Raw genomic sequence first — 19,147 nt, 5'->3', positions numbered from 1 at the left:
TGAAGTTCAGCTGCTGGGATCCAAACTGGTAAAAATCTCACTGAGAAGAGAGGAAAATATTCTCCTTTAATAGCTGAGGTGCCACTAAGCAAGGCATTTTACCAGCAGGAGGAAGATTTCCAGCTTTAACTGAAGTTCCCTGTTTTCAGTGGTGTTGAAAGTATTAAAGTTTTACTACACTGGAAGTTTATGTCCTCAGTTTGGTACAAGATTTACGGACTTCTTATGTAAATGCATAGCTCTTTAAAGATTGTTGTTTTCCTTTTAAGAAATAAGTTATATCAGATCAGGTCTACCAGTAAAAAATAAGAATAAACATGCCCACAGTGCCTGAATCAATATACTAGTTACATTTATGGCTACTACTAGCTATATTTATTTCCCTTTCTGTTTCTGACTAAATGAAAAGTTTAATAAAATAAGTTGGATGGTATCAATCTGCAGCTCGCTCCATTAGCAGCAATCGGCAGGGCCGGATCCATCACTGATGACATAATACACCCCACCTCCGCCCAGCACCTCTTTATATTCATTAATGGCTTGTTGTGGAGCTAATCTGTGTGGTGCAGGCCGTGTTGCCCCCGAGCTAGCACCGTAATTAAACTCCTGGAGTATAGAGGTCACAAAACAGGCTTCAGTGCTGGTGGTGAGTCCGACTTCTGGGTTGCAGTGAGGTTCAGTCACAGATGAAATCCCATTTATTTTCTCTAGGGAAATTCACTTTGTTGAGAAAACACAGTGTCGGTTTTGTTCTTGCTTTTATTTAAAAGTCAAACCAGAGTTTTTCCCCTGAATTCTCCAAAACCTATAACCGTGCAACAGACTGAATTAGACTTTGGTTTCACTTCATTTCACAGTTTGAAAGATTCTGAAAATGTGTCTGGTTTAAAGTTGGTTCTCAAAACAGCGGTTAGGAAATTCACTCCTTACGTTTTCAACTTTTACGGAGCGCTTTTGATCAAAATACATGAGTTTCATCAGCAGCTGGAGTCGTTTGAAAGGTCAGGAATGAACTTCACAACAGTCTTGCTAACTCAGTCTGCTGATGAGGTCCATTTAGCACAATTAAAAACTCCAAAAAGACTTCTAAAGAAACTTTACAATAAAGCCATTATCACACAGAAACTGGAGCCATGAATTTTATCGGAATCTTAAACCTCCCAGCTATTTGGGAAAAGTCCTTAAGATGTCAGGTTAACCCCAATGGGGAACAGAACTGTTTCAAGTGGTGAAGTCTACCATCATCCGTGTCCAAACTGCCTTTGACTCAACATACTTTATATGTAGATACATACTTCACTGATCTAGGTTTTAGCTTTGTTTCTGTTTCTGATTTTTATTAGATTTTCCTCTAAAAGGATGATGAGTCCACAAGAGGGGTGGACCATGTGGCTAACATGGTCCATTGATTGTCTGTCCATAGATGTCTTGGTCTGTTGGGGTGGTTGAAGTCTGTTGAAGTGATATCTGATTAGGATGCTTCTAGGTGAGGAATTTTGGGTATGTCCTCCTTGGCAGACCCAAGCCAGGCAAGAGATTATATCTCTTGCCTGGCTTGGGGATGGAGAGAGGGAGCTCTGGGCTTCTCTCCTTAGACTGCTATCCCTGTATCTTGACCCAGGTAAGTGTACTTGGATGGATGGATTTTTATTTGTTAAAATTAAATTCACTTTTATTTATGTAACATCAATTCACAACAACAGTCATTTCCAGGTACTCTAGTATCTAGTATAGTAAGGTACAGAGAAAACCCCACCAACCATAAGATCATCTGTAAGCATCACTATGATGATTCACTCTCATTGGTAATTACTTTAATTGCTGGATTTGAAGTTTAACTCGGGACCCGCCCACTACCCTTTAGATGAAGTATACGAGTCTGGTGATGGCTGCTTCGTGACATTACCTGTCAAAATAATATGTAAAAGGCATTAAGGTTCATTAGGGGTCTGATGATTGATGGCAATATCTGAGATTATTGACATTCAGGTGGTTCTGCAGGTTGTTTCGACATTATTGCATTAAATTTCATAGTTATTGGAAGATTTATGTTTGATTTAATCCATCACTATAATTTCATGTTGGTCTCTTGGAATGAATTTGTATGTAAGGAGCAGCTACACTGGCAATCCTAATTAAAACAAGAGAGAAACCAGGAGGAGGGTATTTGTTTTATTGACTTTAAACTAGAGCAGAGACATTATACACAGTCTATGGGACAATCTTGAAACACTAAAGATGGTTTTCCTACCCCTGCCCCCAAAGAGCTAATAAAAAAGCCAAAATGGGAAACCAATCCTGACACATTAGAGGTTTACACTTGTTTCAGAAGTAGCTGTAATGTGGAGCTGTGCGCATGAATAAAAGTATAACACGTAGGGTTGAAAAGCACTTCATGGAAGATAAATTTCTCTGTATGTCTCTTTTTACTGTGCAACACTTCTGAGAACACATGCACACAGTGTATATTATACAGGGTGGACATCGCTGCCTTCTCAAGTGCGTGGGAGCAAAGGTTTCCGTTGTTGGCGACCTCACAGGGAAAGGATGAGACTGCAATGAAGATCACCCAACACTACCACAAACAGAAGGAAGAAACGCATAAACTACAGAATAGAAACAAAAGTTAATCATCAACGGGCTGATCAGTTATTGGATTGTTTAATAAAAAAACTCTGTAGCTCTCTTTTGGCTGCTCTCGATTTCATTGGGGCGGCTCTTATTAGCCATGTCAATTTTTTTTTTACTTGTTTGAACGTGTTTTCTGTTTTATGGGTGTGTGTTTTCTTTATTGTATTTAGTTTTAATTATTGGATTTTGAATCATTTTAAATTTCACTGATCTGCATGAAAGACGCTAAAGAAACAGAGTTTGATTATTGATTACTTGACTGGTTTGTGCTGCCTCTTGAAGACTGAAGTGGAGTATTCCTGCTGTGTCCCATATTAGAATAAGGACAAATGTTTTGTCCCGAAAAAGACATTGTTAGCAGGAGTGAAGGCCTGCCAGTGTTAGAAAACTTGTGGTGAAATCATCAAACTTAAAGTATTTTAACAAAAACAGCAAACAGAAACTGCACATCTTAATTGTAAACTCTTAAAAAAAAGTGAGCTATATAAAATCAGGCAGAGGGCTGCCGCATTCGTGGCACACTTTGAACAACGAGGAGACTTCAGAGTTACTTTATCACCGAAGAAAAACTGGCGGCGGGACAAAAAAAGTCAATAGAATCCTCCAAATAGTACTCTTACATTTAAATTCACAGATTTGATGGTGATGCATACTTCGCGCCTGGCGGAAGCAGGGCTATTCATCACGCCGGCTGGGAGAAGGGAGGGAGGGGGTAGGGAGGGGATGGCTGTCCGCGGACTCGGCCACCTTGATTAATGTGATTTGATCTTGACAGTGGACCCCTAATTCATCAAGACCTTGATCTAGCTGTCGCTCCCCCCTGCCTGTGCCAAATTCACCTAATTACAGGAACATTGCGCAGCAAATTAAGTGCGGTGTCATTTGTCGCCTGCCGCGGCACTTTATTACACACTCGTGGCAGCGTGTCAGAGGTCCCCTCCTTGATTGTCTAACATGACATCTCGCCGCCGTCCCCTTTATCATTGTTTGCATATACCGTAATGAGAGGGCTGGTTATTTTGTCAGGCCTGTCATAAAAAGCAGCCGAGGGAAAGCTTCTTCTTTTTTTCCCTCCACCGGATGCACAGGACGCTTTTTCTTCCCTCGCCGTTGCCGGCAGATGACAGTAAGGCAAGAAGGTTGCAGATGAGGAACACTTCCTCCTCCGTGATGGTGTCTCTGCGGACGGAGCGAGTCTGCAAACAGCATCATGTATAAGGCAGGGTTCAGATCTACATATTGAAACTTTTGGTGGAACGAAGTAACTTTTCTGAGAAGACATTTTTAGTTCTGTAGATGGGGCAATGAAGGACACTTTCCTCCTGCTTTACAGTTTACCTGCTTGTGCGGCACTTTGACAAGTCCACATTACAAAGTGATTCACAGGGGCAAGAAAATAAAAATCAAGAAAGATATAACAAAAGACTAAAGCTCAAACAAAATCAGGAAAGTCTTTACCCTAGAAGTTGGTTTAAGATCAACTTTCCTTTAACTTTAAAGTAAGTTATTGACACTACCAATCTGAGTTCCTGGAGATTGTTCCAGATGTTAGGGTCCTGTTCGTTTTCTGCTGGTTGCTTGAATCAGCCTACAAACCTCTCAGAGATGTAGCTAGAAAACAGGCCATTTAAGGCCTTGGAAATAATTAACATCTTGCCATCTCCAGACCATCCAGGCTAAAGATGGGAATTTTTTCCTGTTTAAATGAAGAAAATCTCCACTTTATGGACATGCATCAGTATTTATGAGACTGGACAGATGAAAAGCCTTCTTCAGGGGAGTAAAAGTAAAAGAAGGGGAAATTGATCTCAGACAACATGGAAAAAAAGAACAGAATTCTTGTTCTAAGACATTCGTTAATAGATTTTTTCTGCAGTAATGGAGAGTAATGACAGTGTTGTAAAATACTAAACTCAGTTCTTTCTGTCCTGGTTAAAAGCCCAGCATCTCAGTTCTGTTCGATTAGATTTTTTTTTTTTTAGATGCCTTTGTGTCTGTAGATGCTAAACCCAACAAGAAATTTCACTTCTATACCTACACTGGAAAAAGATAAGCTAGGAGTTACAGCAGCTCATGAGTCATGGACTTTGTGTTAAATTAAGCTAAATGCTTCCTGTTGCTTTTAGTGTCTTCCTGATGAGCTAACAGTATGTTTGTGTTAAAATTTTGACTCAGATTTTTTACCCTTCATTTATGATCAGTTGTAGTGAGGTAATAGCCTGCTTTTTGCTGAGCTAGTAGTACCGTTGTTCCAACAGATACTTGTTGAAAACCTTTCACCATCTGAGATAACAGTTTGTAATTAGTAGTTAAACCCAGTATTTTTTAGCAAGTTTCAGCTAGTTTCAGGTGACTTATTTCATTTTGCTGATTCAGTCTGTTCATTTGGAAAAAAAATACTGTCCATCCAGCTTAGAACTTCATGAAGGCAGCCACTTAGAGTGTGAGATGATCTAAAGAGTGAGTATATTATGGGCTCAAATTGTGGTCATAAATATTTTGTACTTGTAAATCAAATGCGTAGTTATGAACTGAGTTTTGTAAATTTGTCAAATTTGTGATTGACATGACATTGACCAATCAGCTGAAAGGAAGAAAAATTGGGTCAAAATTTGTACTTGTAAGTTGAAACTCACACACAGCCAGGGAAGTTGAGCGCAGAGTAGTTTTTTTGCTTTGTGTCTGTAACCAGACCTTAACAAAAAAAATTTTTAAGTTGTGCAAATATTTTTCACAAACTTTTTTACACACACACAAATTCTCATCTATAGATGCGCAAACATAAAATTTTCACATATTTTGGTTTACAAGGTTACAAAACTCAGTTCACAACTAAGCATTTTATTTACAAGTACAAAATATTTATAACCACAATTTGAGCCCATAGTATATCAGTGTGTCTTCAGCAGTAACTCAAATTACTTGAAAGCACAACATATATAAAGAAAATAAATGTGGCCCAGAAACAGACTCCTGTGGCACACCATAACTAACAGATACCTAAGAGACACACAGTTTCACAGGTATATGACAAAAATGAAAACAATGTTCATGTCAAAACAGTACCTCTGTCCATACAATTTTTCAGCTCAGAAAAAACCTTCTCAAAGTTTTTTTTTTCAATTTCAATTTAAAGCTAGGCTTACATCTGCTTGTTAATATGGATTTTTTTGTCATTGCCTGACATGTCAAATGGAAAACACAGTTTTATATTAATATTTAATAGAAAGACATCCAGAAAGATGTTATTTAACAATAAAAACAACTTCTACACATCAGTGTGTAGACTGAATTTCTAAACTTATCCATACTTCATTAAAATTTGGTTTTTAGTGACGCTCATAAATAAAATAAATCTCATCAAAGCTTTAAAGAGAAAACAAACTGAGGATGAAATGATGAATTGACTTCTGAAGCAGGCCCTGATTTGCAGCCCCATCTTCTGTTTGTTTGTATCTAGGTCATTTCTTTTACTGCATGAGGCGTTTGGGGGTTTCAGGTTGGCGATGGTGGAGGAGGTGGAGGGGGCGTTGTTGCCTGTTAAGTTTGAGAGGTCTGCTTCACGCAGCAGACTCATAAACCTACAGTGGAAGTTTATTCAGTGGCGCACTGCTGCACGGCGTGATTTATCTAAATCAGAGAGCTCGCCGGGCCCGACACCAGAGACGAGAGTCACTGTCACACTGTAATTCATCTCTGGTGTCGTCCATGTATATGTGCACGCACACACTCACAAATAAAACAAAAATAAACAGAAGGATGCAGAAGAGTCCATATAGCTCAGATGCAACTTTTACTGCACACGAGTTTTTGAGGACCAAAAGACAAGATATGAAGGTATGCTGTTCATGTAGAGGTTTAACTGCGAAAAATCAAGTAGAATTAAGTCATAATAGCATTAGAGATCAACTCAGTGAAACTGCTGTTTCAGAGTCTGTCTGCCAGTCTGTTACCTCCAGTTTAAAAGCTTTGTAAAACACAGGAACAATCACGGCTCGGCTGTTTTTTATTGTCTAACTTCATGATCCATCAGCAGCACTAACAACTTGGGAACCAGACGAATCCAAGAGCTTATGTGCAGAATGCCTCTGGCCCTCCTCTTGTTCAAACCAGGCCAATCACAGCCGTTTATCTAATATAGAGTAGGCCTAAAAAACAACCAAGATGGCTGCTGCTGATATGGAACGGCCTTTTGAATCTGCCGTTGTCCAGTAAAAGAAGTGGTTGGTAGATTTCCTCTAAGAGAGCAATTAAATGGACCTGAAGTCTTTGTTGATAAGAAAAACATGCTGGTTGCACTGTGTCCTACATCCTGCTATACTTCTGTTCTTTAGCTAGTTAAAGATTAATGTGTATAATAATGCATAATAGTGCACTGTAGGCTAAAAAGAGAGCAGAAGGGGTGATATTCAGAGAAAAACATTCAGAATTTCAAGTTAAAGTCATAAATTTGTGCTAAAATTAAAATTAGATTATTTTTACATGGAAAGCATTAGATTTGCAAAAACAGTATCAGAAATCATCAGACATAAAAGTCAATTTTATGAACTTTGCCAGGTTAAAATAACACTGCAGTGTATTTTGCCTGCAGTTAATGGCGTGATTGCTTCTACTGTGAAATTTAACATTTTAATATGGGAGTCTGTGAGCACTGACTTACCTTTAAAGTCGCTTTCAAGTGGCCATTAGAGGAACTGCATTTCTTTGCGGTGCTGCATTTTTCAGTAAAAGAAGTTGCCGCTTCATTGCATGCAGTGATGTAAAAACTTTTCAAAGTTCAGAAATGTGTGTTGTACATTTAAGTTGCATTAGATCAGATTTGAATGCTTGCAGATAGAAAAGCAGCTGTAAAAGAAGTAACAGTAGATGGAAAAAAGTCTCCCGATGCACAAAACAAATTGTGCTCATTATAATTTGAAGAACTGAGATGTATACCATAAGATTACATTTTTTTCTCCAGAGACAGAAGACAGGGATCCTCTTTGTAACCACCATCTATTTCCGCCTCTCCCGGACGGCTCCTTCCTGTCTCAGCCTGCTGCATGGCGCCAAACCAGGACACGCTTCGAAGGTCGAGCATTGTGCTCAACCTGCAGCCTGCCGGCACCTTCTGAACATCTGAATATTACATGACTAGCTCTTAGTGTGCTTAAACAACGCTTTCAGGTTAGATTTAAAGAGAGAAATATTTATATTCTCATCTGATTCAGACTGTGATTGTTGGAGGAGCTTGTTATCACGGTAAACAACCCAACTTAGGCTGGATTCAAAGACAGACAGGCCTCAGGCTGTTACATGACGAGAGTGTTAATATTTCAAACTGACCGAGGGGATGATTATGTTTTTGGGTGGAAAATCAGATCTTTATCGTGTGCATGGGGAGACAGAAAAACATTGCCTCAGTCGTGATGCAATCCAACGCTCTGGCTGTGAGGCAGTCGAGTCTTTGTTGGATGGACGGACAAGGGAGAGAGTGTATTTTTAATGAAGCAGCCAGGTGAGACATAGAAAAGATTTGGTGAACGTTAAGCAGAGGTCGTCACACAGATGTGGAGATGACTGACTGAAACATCAGCTGTGGGTTCAGATTCAAACTACTTGAATGAATGATGATAAGAACTTTTTCATTTTGATTAAATGTTCAGTAGTTTTATTGACATTTCTAACTTTGAAATTGGTCAAAACCCCGAAAGGTTTTTCAAGCCTGTGGTTAATAAGAAATAAAAGCATTCTTTTCATCTAGCTGAGAAACTTTCCTCCTTCACGAGAGGTTTTTGCTGACACCGATGATTGACTTTGGCAGCGACTCTTTGAAATTCCGCTGTCGTGGTGAAACATGAGATCAGCACATTTTAGTTCAATTAATGCTTGATGATAGAACTTTTATTTTCTCTTCCTGCATCATGTTCTCCATTAACCATTGGCTTTCAGGATAAAATTTCTATTTTTTCTAAACACATACTATGGTTTAATCAAAAAGTGCACCTTCAAACTATGAACTCTCTCTTTCTCTTGAATTACTCATTGGTTTTTGCCACTTTGACAAAGCCCCTCTGGACTTCCAAGCTCTTTGGAAACCTGGTGTATTTTATTTTATAGATATGTTTAATACTATCACTGGGGACATAGACCAGGAGCAGCCACACCTACCAGAGAAAAAAGCCTGGCAACTCAACACAATGAAGCCTGTTACAGAGCTATACATGTACTGACAGAACTGGAAGTACATCCAGTGAGTACTGCTTTCTGATTGTTTGAGGCAGTTCTGCATCAACAAATCCATACAACTTTTGCTCCAACTTATCCAAAATGCTCCAGAACCAGTGAAATTCTAATGAGCCCAAACCTGAGTCACAAACCAAAGACAAAGTGAAGAATAAAGTGAAATCAAGCCAAAAGCCAGTCCTAAAACCAAGAAGTTCAAAACTAAATCTGCAGTCAAGCCCTAAACCAAATACAAAGTCAAAAATAAAATTATAAGATAACCAACTCTAAAATGAGTCTAAAACCCAACTCTAAACTGGAGCAAAACCAGGCTAAAAACATGTGAGGACCAAAGACACGTCAAGAAACTAGTCTAAAACAGCTGAAAATCCAGCTGTTTTAGCCAAACCCAGCAGAAATCTCCAAAGTCCCAAATGGCCCAAAGGTGAGCTGAAAAATCTAAAGTAAAAGTCAGAATGTAATCCAAAACCATGTGCAAGAGGTTCAAAATGAAGTGCAAAGCCATGTTAGAAATCATATAAAAAGGAAGAATAAAATAAGGTAAACAAATTAGTCCAACACCTGATCTAAAGCCAAGTTCCAACCGCAGTGTAAAACAAAGTCCAAATTAGAATGAATCTAGTCAAAAATGTATGAAACTAAGACCAAAGACAAGGCAACAGTGAGAGTGAAAAAACCTCAAATAATGTCAAAAACAGTCTAAACTATGCACAAAGCAGTCCGAAGCCAAGTTAACACCTAAATATGAAATCAAGAATAAAACACGGCATTACAAAGTCTGAAACGTATCTTAAATCAAAGACAAAGTGGAAGCTTGTCTAAAACCAAATGCAAAAGCAGTGTATGGCATGTGTAAAACCAAGTACAGACATGCAATCCAAAAATCGTGCCCTGATCTGAACCTCATGGTGTCAGTCTGAGATGAAATGACTGTGACAAGTAAATCTGACAGAAGAACTCTGAGAACATCTCCAGTTTTTCAAAGCTTGCTTACTTCACATTTAGTACAAATATACTTTTGTGCATATATTTGTGTGACTCTGAAGTTCACAGATTCAGGACAAAGGTGTCAGCTTTGCATTCTTTTATCAGGCTCATCTTCCCAAAACCACAGAATCAGCCGTCTTCCAGATAACCTTACACAGGTGAAAGACACCCACAAAAGGCCCCGTGGACACAAGTGTAATCTGTAGAGGCTGTTCTCCTCGCCTTGCAGCGCTTCCTCCCCCACTGTCTGCTCGTCCCATGACCCTGATCTCACCCCTTCCTCCTACTCTCCCAGATCAAAAGCTCGATAGAGGAACCGCGTTAGATGCGATATCACTCTCAACACTCTGTGCACACTGAGGTGGATGCTGGGAGGATTGGGTTCGCAGATGGATTACTCATCGTCACCGCAGGAGTTTGTGGAGTGTGAGGGCGCATCAGGTGGTCATGTCAAAGCGTGCTTCATGTTGATGGCACGCAGCTTTTAAAGGGGGAGATCCTAAATCTGGAAGCTAACAAGTATTATGTTTGTATATCCAATTCCTCTTTGCTCCATTGTTACAAAAGTGTGAACATAACCTCTGGAGCTGGTTGCTGATTGGGTTAAAGAAGTGTAAAGATCAACTGCAGTATGCAGCAGTTTGCATATAATTTGTCTTCTCTGTTCCAGCCCTGCAGGTTTGGCTGGCAGCCCCGTCATCTCCGACATCTCCCTGATTCGCCTCTCGCCAGCTGCAGTGGCCACGGGTGACTCTCCCTTCAGCCCGCCTCACCCCTATGTCAGCCCTCATATGGAGCACTACCTGCGCTCTGTGCACAGCAGCCCCACCCTATCCATGATCTCAGCGGCCCGAGGACTCAGCCCAGCGGACTGTAAGTTCACCCATCTTCTCTTTTTTATCTGTGAGACAAAGAAAGACATTTATTTATCTGTCTTCTTTTACTCTTCCACATTGTCCAATCATTTTTCAGGGGACAAATTCAACCTATATTGTTGTAAAATGTAACATTATTTCAATTGATTTTTAAGCTTTATACATCATTTAGACATTTTACCATCTTTGGCTTAGTTTACCTTCAGGACCTTAAAATCCTTATTTACTTTTATATAACTGTATTTTACTGCCATCTTCCCAAGCTGGCAGACAAAACCAATACGAGTCAGTTAATGTTTTTTATTGTGCATTTTCATAATTCATTCACGCTTTGGACAAATCAGTTATTGGAAGATCTCTGCAGAGTATTAGGTATTGGAGAAGGATATCCGCTTTGTCTCCTTCTAATTATGCATACATGTAACCATTTTAATATTTCTAACTAGTCTTTAAGCTAAAATCAAAAACAAATCCCAGCTAAACTGAAGCTTGTCTAATCTAAGTGTTTCTAAGAAACCAAACTGCAGGTTCTTACCATTACAATACAAGTGCCTTGAGGTGACTTTTGATGTGAGCTGGAGCTATATGAATAAAAGTATACGAATTGAATGTATCATAACCGAGCCATAACCTTTTCAAAAATGTAGATATTTTAAATTCTATTGAATAAATCCTAAAATATGAAACCATTGGAGAAAATAAATGACCTCCAAGCAAGTTAGGCTAGTTATATTTTGTATTTATCAGGTACCACTTTATGGTTTTATTTCCACTGGTTGAAAACTTCTTTGGAGCATCGTTAAGTAATATTGTGATTTTAGAAGGAACTTCTTATGACTCAGTCGGCAGTCTGGGTTTGAAGTGTTTGGTGACATGTTTTGGGGTCTTTCTGCAGGGAAACCTTGACCTCCTCATCCTTCCACATCGATACTGAGAGGATCCTTTTAGAAACACTAAGTTGAAATTGATAAAACAGTGCTGGCAAACCCTCAACAACCCCCTACCCCTCCTCAAAATCTACCCGGACGTGATGACAACTCTTTCCTCAGTGCTGAATTACAATAACAGATTGGAGCGCGGTGGTGGGACGGGGTATAAATCTTCTTTTACAGTCTGTCAGTGGTAATGTGGCAAAGCTTTTAAAGTGAAATAAGCAGCCGCGCCTGATAAAGCTGCACCAAAGGAGAAAAGATGGCGAGGGAACGCAAAAAGATTGTTGAAAGACAAGGTGTTGAGTTTGGAAATGAAGGCCGCTAGCTTCCAGCCTAAGGTGACCTCTTTATTCACCTCAGCATGGAGATGTGACTTCCTGTTATTTTCACATCACTGTTAAAGGACACTTTGGCAACAAAAAGTTTTAATATGTGAAAAAAAGTCAACTGGAGCTCGTTTAAATAAGCATCTTTTTGTTTTTTGGAGGTTCTGCAGTTTTTAACCTGCCGGCTCTCTTCCTGCACTGCGTCTCTTTTCCCACAGCTTCATCTGATTAACTAGCTCTCTGGTCATCATTCAGAAGTTTTTAAGGTGGAAATATGATCCTGTGAGGGCGAATTAAGGGCAGCTACTTCAGCTATGAAGTCAGCACGAGCACGGCGTCTGCTCTTTTTTACGCCCAGAGGCCTGATGTCGTCTGAAAGATCGATTAGGACTCGAGCAGGAGGTAGAGACCCTGAAAAAAGGGAGCAAGACACAATGTGAGGACGTGGAGGAGAAAACCAGATTCATAACTCAGACTTTGAGGTGCTGACACATTTAAAAGGATCTTACGATGTGCAGATGTTAACACCAATACGATTCACGTCTTGAGTTTGCATCATAAAGTAGCTGTAGGCTGCCTTTAAAATCAACAAACTAGATTAATTAGCAGATTAATTAAGTGGCTGCAACCACCTTAAAAACTGAAGAAAAATTAGTGAAATTAGGTAAATAAACTCATGATGTGAAAGTTCCTCCACTGTCCATCAAAATAATCAGTAAATCAGAACTAATATTTACACTCCGGAGTCTTTGACCTTAACATACACCAACACCATAAAGACTTGTTTTCCTTGTGTGACTGAAGAAATGGGGGGTTGGTGGGTGGGAGCACCTACACGGGCTGTTGCACATCAGCGATCCAGCTCCACCCCACTGGCCCCTCGCACCATTCAGAGATCCCCTCAGTGTGAGGCACCAGGAATTTACCCCTCTCCCCCTTCCCTCCCTCCTCCTGTTTAGCCATTCACTCCATCCCTGCATCCATCTATCCTCCCTGTCCTAATTTCCTGTTCTCATAGCTTTCTTTACCCCTGCTCATTTGCACCCTCTGCTTGCTCCTGCAGTGGCCCACGAGCATTTGAAAGACCGTGGGCTGTTTGGACTTCCTCCTCCTCCACCTGGAGCCAGTCCGGCTGAGTATTATCACCTAATGGCGAGCCACCGGAGCCCCTATAGCGAGCTGCTCATGCAAGGGGCCGGGGCCACGGCGGGGGCCCACCTGTCTGACTACATCGCTCCCATTGATGGTGAGTACCTCTGAGATTTGACTTGAAAGGTTTCCAGCTGCAGTTTCAAAGAAACATTTCCTAACCCCTCTAAGCCCCTAGTTTTGGTTTTCTGGTTTCCTGTGATTTTTAGGCTAAGAAGTTCAGACATAGTAGGATGACAGTAAATGAAAAAATGTGAAACTGCAGTTCCTCTCATTACCAGTGGAAGGTGCCTCCAAAACTGAGTCAGTCCCCATAGACTGCCATGTTAAAATGTCCAGCTTTACAGCAGTGATGCACCCATACATTCTATTTAACTTCGCCCTTTTGCCCTAAACAGGTAGCAAAAAAAGGAAAGGAAAAGGGGCTTTAAAATATCAAGGATGTGAGTGACAATGCACGCCACCATATGCTATATGCAAATGGTAAAATTTGTGAAAACAGTTTTAAAGTTAAAATAAAACCTTCATTTGAACCTCTTTTGGCTTTTCATATTGTTGATTTTGACTTTCCTATTCCTGTATAGAAAAAACAAAACAAACATTTCAGTTAAGTTTATCTTAGTTGTTTTGTCTTTTCTTTGGGAGATGAATCACAAACCACAAGTTATCTAATCTGGTTATAAGAGTTGTATATACTACTGATAAAAAGCAGTGTATCTGTGTATCTTATGTGTTTTTATAGGTTATTTAGGGTGTTATTGTGTTGTGAGCGTTATTTCAGGTGGCAACTCCTGTATCACGTAAAAAGTCAGTTCATCCAGCTGACTAAAGCTGACTGTAGAAAGGTCTCTTTTCCCACCAGCCCACCCGGCTCTACCCAATGAGCTGCTTTGACCCCGATTAGGGAGATGAAATTCGTATCACGTTGGAGATGAAACAGAGATCACAGGAGAGGTGTATAAATAAAGAAGCCCTGTGTACATTTTTCATGTCAAACATCTTCAAACATCTGAAGGGCTTCAGGTATTGGACATGTGCTGAGCGGCTTGCCTCCACACCGGGCCTCCACCAGCACTTTTCCGTAAACATGGAGGACTTATTGTGGTGCTGTGATATTTCCACTGTGGGGCACATTTGGCTGCAGTAGGTATATTTAATGTAATGGATGCCTGCTTTGATCCTGCGCTTTGCTCTGCACCTTAAAAGGGTACCCGTGTCTGAGAGTGAGACTAATGGTGGAGGGGAAGTCCTGGTGATGAACACCAGAAAACTTCATCTGTCTGAGTCATTGTGATAATACCTGCCAGCTTAACGCCTCTGCACTTGCACAGATGTGACATTTCCTGTTAGTGTTTCTCATACAGTAAATTTCTAACTGGGTTGTTGGATATTTATGGCCATCTTCCTGCTCATCCTTTACTCACCTTTGCTTTTCTAGGTGCTTTACATAACTACTGCGCACCACAAGACTCATATAAAAACACAGCAGGGAGAGAATTAGGTTCCTCTGGAAAAAAAACAGATTTAGCACATGCTAAATAAGCAAACCTTGAGAAAGCAGTTGATGTTAGGTTTCAGGAAAGTCTCAAACACTTGTTCCAATGCTACTCATGGATTCAGATTGATTTATCTGAAGTGCAATTATGGATAACATTTGTAACCTGCCAAGGGACTGCACATATAAATTAGCTTTAAGCTAACTTTGCAGCAATGCATCAAAAGGCAACATGTGTTAATATTGCACATGTTCCCTTTCAATTAAAGTTTAAATAAAAATCAAAACAAAAGCAGCTTACTCTCTACTCACCAAAGCAATAAGCTTATGCATTGCTTTTCAGCTGGCAGCTGGTTTCCAGTACTTATCTCAGGCCAGTGGTTGCCTTGGTAACCCGGTCACGTGTGCTACTTTTCCAGAGGAAGTTGCTTTAATTTATTGTTAATTTGTTGCCTCAGTGATGGGACTGATAATTCCAACAGCTATGTGGCGAAGTTGGTGACCTTCATTGACATTGGATAATCTCTCATTGCTGCATAGCTGTTCATACACCCTTTAGTAATATTCTATACAGCACTAGTTACACATTTTAACCATCCACCGCGTTTTACTCAAAAGGGTTTTGAAGGACACATTCTTCAGGCCCTCGTGTTTTTCATGACTTACCTGGTTAAGTAAAGGTTATACTTACTCGCTGCAACATCTTGTGCTACTAACTGGTTTTACATAAAAGTAAAGATTGTCACCAGTTTAGCTTCCAATTGATATCTCGTCAACACATAGATGTCTTTCATTAATTTTGGATGATTTGGATTTTAAAGTATTTTGAAACATAGTAAACACACTAATGTTAAAAGTCTACCTTTAAGTCACCAGGTCTTGTGTGACTCCTGCATATATTTGCTGTCTGCTTGGAACAATCATTCTCCCCTTCTTCTTTACAGTAATATATGTAAATTCCAAAGCAGCTCAGGAAGTCTGAACTCACAGAAGAAGGCACAGTGATGTTTCCTGCAGTACTCATATCCTCTATAAATGAAGTGTAATGAGCTTAAAGGACAGAACAACACATTTGTGTGGGAATTTTAGGTCTTTGCATTTCTAAAACCTTTACATGTGGTTTCTTGCTGGAGTATCCTGAGGTTGTAAAATGAAAAGGAGAACTCCAGGTTGTAACTTGCAACCAATCTATGAGGTCCACAATGACACTGAAAACATAGAGCACGTCTGAAATTAGATATAAAAATACAATATATAATGTACAAATAACTGGTGACTTTAGGCCTCACCCCAAGTTTTACAGTGAGTGAAACGGTTGCCTGCTGAGCCGCTGAACGAGCCGTCAGCGTGGGTTAAACTCTTCCCCACAGGCTTGTGAATGAGCTCGCTGTGTTATGGTGTCGGAGGCCAAAGTTGTGCTGCTGAGAGCTAAGGCAGGCTGCCAGCAGCGTGAAGCCGGCCAGCCGCGCTCACTAAAGCTGTCATAACTCAGTTTCCAGCCGTCCCGAAACACTGTGCAGGCACTGGGGCCAAAGCAAACGGAAAGCACGTTTGGCTCCGTCTCGCCAAAATGTCATTGTTAAGATATTCACTGAAACTGTGAGTAGGGAGCAGCAAGATCACTCTACCTGCCAAATGCAGTGAAATATTTCCATTCTTAGAAACGAGGGGAGGAAAGCTGGTGATGTTTGAGAAAAACTACTCAAAAGAAGCAACACAGCAGATATCTGTCTAACAGGAATGCTGTCTAAGATGATTTCTTCATAGTCATCTTCTGTGGTTGCACTCAGTCCTACAAATATTTAGTTTTCTGCAAATCTGTTACCAGGCTTTTGGCATCAGAAGGTTTTGATTGGTTTGTTTTTGGACTTTGGCTAAAGCTGAGTAAAAATTCAAGGCGGAGATATTCAACACGTGCAGCAGATCTACTAATTTCTGTTTTAAGATCTTTAAATCATTTTTGTGTGTGTGTGGGTGAACAGTTCCTCTCGTGTCTATCTTTGACACCATCTGTGGTAGTTTCATGTTGAATAAGTAACCTCAAAGTTTGTTGTTTTTGAAGATAATCTTTCACACCATCAGATCAGTTTTGTCTTCAGTTTGACTTGTTTATATTATAATGATTTAAAAACTTTCTGTTACAAATAAAACAGTCTCACGCTGCAGTTGAAAGAATAGAAACTTGGCAAAGTCATAACATGAGATTTTATTTTATAGCGATTACATCTTTATTTTCATGAGAAAAGGTAATTTTTTTTTAGGCATCGAATTTACTCATCTGTTAGACGTTTTCATGGTCGATGGTCTGGTGTCTTTTTATTAGCTCCAGAATGAGAGATGTGCAAAGTGCAATCATGTAAAGTTAACCCAGAGAGCCGACACATCTGGGCCTAATCCGGGCTTCTTTTGGCACTTGGGGCGCTGGCGAGTGTCGTTTCTCAAAAACAGAACATCCTTGACCTCTGGCTGCGTTGTGGCAGCCATGCTAACCCCATGTTTATGCAGTCATTCAAGGCCAAAGAAAACTGCAGATGTGGGCCACATCTGGGCCAAACATTCACTTCTATCTGGGAAGCATCTTTGACTGGTTTTCTTCATATTTATTGCCCACATAAGGAAAATATTTTTGGCTATCATTTAGTCACTTTTGCTTAAATGTTTATTTAAAATTAACAGATGTCATAGTTGACAGACTCCTTGTGAGTTTTTTTAAGTGCTTATGTCAAAGTTTGACCCCAGAATAATCGAAAGTGTAAGCAGTTTATTGATTTTTATCTAAAGTTTATGACTTTCCTTTAATTGAGAGCCCCCGTCTTCCCAAAATGTTTCACCAACACACTTCACCCCCCCTCCCCAAAGCAGCTTCTAATATAAATCACAATGGAGAAGTGGGGGAGGCGGCAGTGGCAGCAGCGAGCGAGTCGAGCCGGGGTTTTCCATTGGTCCATTTATCAGTGGAAGTGGCACATTAATAAACACATCTCCCCAGAGGTGAGAGGAAGTAACAGAGATGAATATGGCTGCCAGTCCTGAACGGCGTCATACGAGCCGCTGCCGCCATCACCGATAACAGTAGGAAAAAAAAAAGAAAATCTCACCCCCACCACCACCATCAGCATCAACCTGAGCTTTATCTGAGTTTCATCTGGTTAAATGTCCAAATTAGCATCCAGCAACACCGGCTGCCCCTCAAACAGTAACAAACCTCCAGAGCTAAGATATCCCTCGAGAATCGAGCGCTGATGTTTTTCCTCTTCTGTGGATTTTTTAGATCATCATTCAAATTCCATATGTCCCAGCATAAAGATGCCTCCTCCTCCTGCTCCTCAAGTCTTTAAACAGATAACACATGCTGCAGGACGTAGTTGGAAAGACTCTCCGAGGCCCATCGTTAATAAGGACGGCAGTGAAAGCAAACAAAGCAGAATTAATTGCTTGCCGAGCTCCTCGCTGTCGCAGGAAAAGCTCAACGTCAGAGCCTCTAGTTTCTGAGTCTTGGTGACAGGAAGTGAACCAGATGTGGTCCAGGAGTCCCCTCAACTGTTTCTTTGTAAGGAACAAGGACAGATTTTAACATTTATCTTAACAGCCCTTTTCCAGGCAGGATTTAGTGTCAGGTGTCCAATACAATCCTTTAATGTGCTTTAATTAGCTCAGTTGTTGAGAACATGAATAAACTCTTTCTTTAAATGTAAATTTTTTAAACGTTCCCATCTTTGAGGAAGATACCAGCTTCTTTCACTGTTATTATTTGGTAATTTGATGTGCAAAAATAAAGGGCAACTTTTAAGGCTTTCATTTATTTATAAGTAGCAAACAGATATGGCTGTGTGCACTATGTAGACTTGCCTAAAAACAGCCACAGATATGAGTCAGTGCACATGTTGCAGATTAAAACCAGATTAACCAGCCACATTGTAGTCATTACCAGGGTTTCAGAAAACGTATTTGAATCTTCCCAGAGGCTTAGCTCTATACATGGTAATACCCACCATGATGTCACCCGTGAGCTTGTTAACTCATATTTTGAAGTACTGTCTTCAGCATTGGGCTGTTTTCTTGTTTTTTAAAATCCAATTCCAGAGGGTAAAGCTCTACATTATCAGCTAATAATGCATCTCTGAGTTGTATGAATGCAATGCACAGACAGAGATACCTGGTAATTAGTTCTATGTAAATACCTTGTAGGACTCCATAAACTATAAACACACAATTTTTTTTGTTCCTGTCTCTTTATGCCCCCTCTCCCCAAAGGCCTGCTTTCTTCTGACTGGCCAGTTTCAGGAAGCCTGCTGAGGAGCAGAATCATAGACTTGAAGTAAAAGATGTCGCTGCGCTTTACTCATAGCTCATGCATGCTGTTATTGCACCCACATACAGTGGCCAAATGTAACATCACACCTACTGACAGCTGATTTGCTTTGGTGTTGTTTCAATCTCACTTTTTGACACAAGTGTACGACTGTGTTGGTCTTTACCACCATTTCATTGACAGAGCTCAGAGATTCCAAGATTGCAGAGAGGGAG

The 19,147-nt window shown here is 40.2% G+C and overlaps 1 protein-coding gene across 2 annotated transcripts in view; it reads left to right on the top strand.

Moving 5' to 3' along the window:
* Positions 1-19,147, top strand: part of LOC100709465 (zinc finger protein GLI2) — a 94,595-nt gene that overhangs the window by 52,124 nt on the left and 23,324 nt on the right. For both annotated transcript variants that reach the window (XM_005459169.4, XM_019352253.2), the window contains 2 exons: positions 10,514-10,716; positions 13,040-13,222. In XM_005459169.4, coding sequence (XP_005459226.1) covers positions 10,514-10,716; positions 13,040-13,222 — 386 coding nt within the window. The remainder of the gene's footprint in view (positions 1-10,513; positions 10,717-13,039; positions 13,223-19,147) is intronic.

The sequence above is a fragment of the Oreochromis niloticus genome, linkage group LG23, assembly GCF_001858045.2.
Source record: "Oreochromis niloticus isolate F11D_XX linkage group LG23, O_niloticus_UMD_NMBU, whole genome shotgun sequence".
In the NCBI taxonomy this organism is placed as follows: domain Eukaryota; kingdom Metazoa; phylum Chordata; class Actinopteri; order Cichliformes; family Cichlidae; genus Oreochromis; species Oreochromis niloticus.
This window is presented reverse-complemented; position numbering and strand designations above follow the sequence as displayed.